At 46.5% G+C, this 5,567-nt stretch overlaps 1 protein-coding gene across 1 annotated transcript; it reads right to left on the bottom strand.

Annotated features, from left to right (window-relative positions):
• Positions 1-2,574: 2,574 nt before the first annotated feature.
• Positions 2,575-4,761, bottom strand: LOC102379669 (protein FAM111A-like). Its single transcript, XM_014518835.2, has one exon. It carries the CDS (start codon positions 4,598-4,600, stop codon positions 2,915-2,917), a length of 1,686 nt encoding a protein of 561 aa, XP_014374321.1. The 5' UTR covers positions 4,601-4,761; the 3' UTR covers positions 2,575-2,914.
• Positions 4,762-5,567: the final 806 nt, after the last annotated feature.

Genomic DNA, 5,567 nt, shown 5'->3' with positions numbered 1-5,567 from the left:
GTTCGGGGGGGGTAGGTGGGGGGTGGGGGCGAAGGGAGGGGGGAGGGGCCCAGGGGGGGCCCCCTGCCAGCCCCCAGCCCTTGCCTGCTCCCCCAGCCCCGCCATGGCTGCCCCACCCATCCCAGCTCCTAGTGCTTTAAAATAAAAACCCTGGCTCATTGGGTGCTGCTGGGTTAGGGGGTGATCCCTGCTGCCCCCCACTTCCCCATGCTGCATGGGCAGCTTGGAACAAGCCCCCTGACTCCCCCAGCTTCTCCCAGGGGTGCCCCACCTGGCCCAGCTCTGGCCCTTTAAGAAGAAAAACCCCAGGACTCACTGCTCTTGTAGCAGCCTCAGGGCTTCAGGGGGCTTGTGCAGAGCCCCCCATACAGCATGAAGCAGTGGGTGGCAGTGGGGATCCCCCCTCCCCACCTGGCGGCACCCTCTGATTCGGGGCTTTCTTTCCAAATGCCGGGCACTGGGGCGGGCAGGGCAGCCATTGCCATCTGGGAAAGTGGGCAGGGGATGGGCCTGGGTGATTCAGAGATTTGGCAGCAGTCGAATCTCCGAATCATATTCAGCCAAATTGTTTCGGGACAGTGATTCGAATCACTGAATTGAATCGCTGTCCCCGAAACTGGCCAAATCCAACGTGAATACTAGCTGCTTCACACAGGCCTAACTGGCATAAAATCAACACTGCTTGATTTTTTTTTCATGAGGGATAAAATAAAGAGAACTCACCCGATAAGAGGCAAAAACATGATTAAGCCAGTTGTTTTCAATCTGTGGTCCATGGAGCCCTGGGTTTCTGCAGATTATGTCTACAGATTATGTCCATGTAAATAACTATGACCAATAAAAAGTATGTGAATACCCACACTTACAATTCAAAGGGGCCCACACCACCATATGATTTTTTTTAGGGTTCTGCAATTGAAAAAAGTTTGAAAACTATGCCTATGCGAAGTGACAAGTATTCAATTCAGATTTGGATTTGGCTGATTTGGAGGGACAGTGATTCAATTCGGTGATTCAAGTCACTGTCCTGATTTGATTTGACTGATCCGGATTTGGAGATTCGGCCATAGACTATAATGGGGAAACACTAAAATACCTATAACTTTGTCATTTTTTGCATATTTGGATGAACACAGCAGGGATGTAGCCCCATCTGAGGGCATGAAGCCTGCCAAGTTTCAAGGAGATACGTGTAGGGTTTTATGTAAAAGTGTCCCTCAAACAGTTGAAAGCAAAACTCATATTACTTGTGTGTATTAAGGGGTTTAGGTTGTAGTTGTGTTGGTTTAAGGAAATCAGAAGACAAGGTTCTTTGGGTCAATCTGATATCTTTTATTAGACCAACTGTATAGTTGGAGAAATATATCTTAGGAAGCTTTCGGGTTTAAAAACCTTTCATCAGGCTGAGGAGGCATCTGCAGTTGGTATGCACGCTACTCTTCCTGGATGGAATAAATAGTAAAGAAGCCAGAGGCTGGTATGCATGCAAGAAAGCCAGTCAGTTAAAATGTAAACAGAGGCATCAGGGGGTGAGAGACAGGCTGGGGCAGGAGCAGGGAGGAGAAGGGGAATGTATCAGGTAAAAGTCCCCTCTCCCCTGGAGAGGTACCTGGGGAGTCAGATGTCAGACAGGCTATAGTGTGTCTTAAATCCAATGTCTATATTGAGTCCACAAGTTTTTGTATCAAGTAGGTTGATGAAATGAAGTTCATAAGCTTGTCTGTGAAAACACACTGAACCCCTACATTGAAGCCATGTCCTTGGTCCACGTTGGCAGCAGCTGTGTTGGAGGAAATTGGCTGGTGGTTGGAGTGCTGGCACAGGAAAGTGGATCTCCCTATTCCATGTCCCCCTGCCTCAGCCCTTCTGACTCTGTTCACCAGGATTCTCACAGGGATCGAAGGTTTTGCTGCTGCAGATGCTCCCCTTCACCCTCAGGTTACACATGCCCGCCAGCATGTGGACTGTACTGGACCACAATGGAGCCAGCTTTTTTTGATGCCCTCCTTCAGTGTTTCTCCGTCAGCCTGCATCAGTGCCTGCACCTCTGGTGAAAGCGGCTTGCCCCACCCAGGAACAGTGTGTCGTGGAAACACATGCAGCATACTTTTGGGTCAGGTCAGCAGAAGCTTTTATTCAAATTAAACTACAGCTGTAGGGGGGACTCCAAAGTGACATGGATTTCCCAAGCACTTGGAAGGGGTTCCCCCCCAAGAGCAAAATCAGGAGGCTTATATACTTTTTAACAGTCGCTTACAACTCACGTGATCATATAGTGAAACTAGCTAGAAAAGCAGCTATAAACATTACTTCATTACTTCTTTGCTGTTATCAGGATGAGAACTTTGCTGTTACCAGGATGAGACCTAGGGAGGAGACAAAGGGAGAAATAACACTCCCTGCCTGCACCTGGAAATCAGAGTTGTACATACTTTTTGTTATCTTCAAGGCTACGGTGAGCGAAGCAGTTGCAGAGGAGTTACAAAGAACAAACACTTTCCCTTATCTGTTCTACTAAAAGCCAGCAATTCTCCACAAAGCGGTTATGTCATCTTATAACTCAAATGATCAAAGTTTAAGGCATTTATTTTTTTCTGATTCCACAATACCAAATCTCTTGATTTTCAAGAGTTTGTGTCTTGATTTTTGACACAGTGGAGTTGGCAATACTGCTTCAGGCACTAGCCCTCTCACACTCACTACCCTTTGTAACAACAAGCACAAAGATAAAATCATCCCTAGGGTGTTCTGGAGGTGTTTTGAGAGGCAGAAGAAGGTCCAAAAAAGATCACCAGGCCTGCAGATGGAGAGAAAATTCCCAGCAGAGTGTCTCTTTGGAGACTGGGGAAGAAAGAAAGCAGTGTAAAGGGGAGATACTCTGAGTGGGCTGAGGTGGCTGAGAAACATGGGTATTTTATTCTCCATTTTCCATTTCCACATCATTAGGATAGTCTTGGGGGAGCACAAGCATTTCAGACTCATACCAAGCTTTATTCTTCTCTTTCATTGCTGCAATTATGGCCACCAGGGAATAGCCAAACTCAACAATGCTGCAGGGCTGCCTCTTGTTTACATACTTATAACCTGCAGCATGCATGGCCACCAGCCGGCCAGCCGTGTCAAACACTGGGGAGCCAGAAGACCCCCCAAAGAAGCTGGTGTCATAAGTGACAACATCGGGATTGTTGACCACATCATGGAAACTTCTCTGGGTGAACATGTGGATGCACTCTCGGCCCTTAGGGCCCCCAGGGCCACAATTGTTGTCATTGCACGCTTCCTTCTCACCACACTTTACACGGTGGTTGCACACCCTTCCACGCTCACATACAGGAACCACAGTACAGCCATCTATGGATTTTTCTTGCCCATCTGGGTGGCCAATGATATAAATTACACCATTAAATGGCAGTGGGTAACTTAAGCACAGAAGACCTGCTGGGAACTCACTTGGTTCTCCTTTTAGTTTCAGGACAGCAAAATCCAGATCCCTGTCAGATATTTCAAACCAAGGTGCTAGCTTCAGCCAGCTGTTTTCTGAGGGACGTCCATCCTCATAAGAGAAAGTCACCTTGGCAGAGCGACTAATTATCAATGGCCAATACTTTTCCTCCACGCCTGGGCCAGTAATGAGACTCACCACATGATGGCAGGTGAGTATATAGTTACCTTGCAAGACAAAGCATGTGGCAGAGCCCCCTTCATTGCTGTCCCACGTTATGTACCCCACTGAGTCACTCCGTACACTGAGGCATTTAAACACCCTAACGAGCGTGGAGTTCTTTGTCTCCTTCCCAAAGTTCTCTTTGTACAATTTGAACACAGCTCCACTAGATTTGCCTTTTTTAAAGGCTTCTGAAAAGAACTCATCAATCACTTCACTTTGCTTTTTTAAGTCAGGATACAGTTCAAGGACAACAGATTTGAAGTAATCATAGGTCTTCTCCGGTACCTCTTTGGGAGCCATGGAAGACTGCTCATTCCCCAAATCATTCCTTGTCTTAGCTCGTCGCTTAATTTTAACCTCCACATCAAAGCACCTGTTGGCTAGACTGTCCACAGTATAGCGACTACATATAAACTTTTTGTTCTCTACCAACCCCCACTCTTCTTGCTCCAGTAATGGCAGAAACCGGCCATCTTTGCAAAGGGCGTCCTTGATGGTCTCCCCTTCTGGAGCAAAGACACACAGATTACAGCGATCTTTGGCAAGTTGTTGGCACCGGAGAATTCTGTGGCCTTGCAAAGAGCGGGTCTCCAACTTATTGCCAGTGGGAGAGACATAAAATATGATGCATTTTTTTTCCTTGATGTCATGCTGACAGTGTCTCGTCTCACCAGCATCTGCGCCCTTTTTCACAGCATAAAATTTAATTTCAAAATGTGAATTCTTAGGCAAGCATGCAAGTGGCATGCCCAAATTAACATAGCCTTCCACCCCTTTCTTTCCCAGTAGGTGCATCTCCTTGCCTTTCTCCTTGGCAACCCAAGCACAAATGACTTCTTGAGCCATCAGGACTGAGTAGATACTCTCGTGGACTTGGCCTTTCACCATATAATCGGTGCCTTCATTACCTAAGTTGACAGTGAATTCTTGCATCTCTTCAGTGGATTTGTCACAGGGGCTCTGTTTAGTTTGGTGGTCTCTGTCACTCGAAGAAGATGTACTTCTGAGAACCCGACCAGACACAGTGGCTTCTCCCTGCTGAATTGGCTTAAAAACAAAAACAAATAAAACAAACAAAATAAACCTATTGAAAATGAAGCTGGGTAAGTGTGTACATCTGAGAAGTGTGGCTGTGTGAAACAGCAGCGTTCTGCTTCAACATCCATTTAGATGGAACAGTGTTTTGTTTTGCATTTTGTTTCATTTAGAAAGCACTGTTCTGTTCCGTTTCATCAAAATGGTTTTGCTGTTTTGCTGTTTGGCCCATAGGCTATAATGGGGAAACATGAGACAGCCTATAACTTTGTCATTTCTTGCCTGATTGAGATGAAACTCGCAGGGGTGGTAGCCCCTTTTGAGGGCATGACGTCTGCCAAGTTTCAAGGAGAATAGGTGAAGGGGTTTCTAGGAAACTGCACCTCAGGCTACTGACAAACAGGAGCCAGGGAGCAGCATCCTGTGATCTGACAGGCAGATTGGGGGCCTGCACCCCCAGGAGGAGTCTGACAGCCCTCCTTCTAAGAGCGCTTTTATATAACAACCATGACTGATTTGGGTCCCTGATGAAGTGAGGAATCCTCTTTGTTTCCAGATTTGTCCAAAATCATGAACAACACCAAAAGCATACTTAGAGTCAGTATAAATGGTTGTGGTTTGATTTTTTGCAAGAATGCAAGCACGTGTTAAAGCAATGAGTTCAGCAACTTGAGCAGAACGAGCTTGGGGTAAAGAATAGGCTTCCAAAACAGCATACTGAGTGCATACTGCATATCCCGCAACTGATTTGCCTGCATCATGTCTAAGATAGGAACCATCAACAAACAAAACAAGGTCAGAGTTCAGGATAGGAATGCCCTTGATGTCAGTTCGTCAGTTCGAGGGGTTAACAATTGAGTTGTGA

This window comes from Alligator sinensis, unplaced genomic scaffold (genome assembly GCF_000455745.1).
Source record: "Alligator sinensis unplaced genomic scaffold, ASM45574v1 scaffold917_1, whole genome shotgun sequence".
Taxonomy (NCBI): domain Eukaryota; kingdom Metazoa; phylum Chordata; order Crocodylia; family Alligatoridae; genus Alligator; species Alligator sinensis.
Note: the sequence above shows the minus strand (reverse complement) of the source record. Positions and strands in the feature narration are given on the sequence as shown.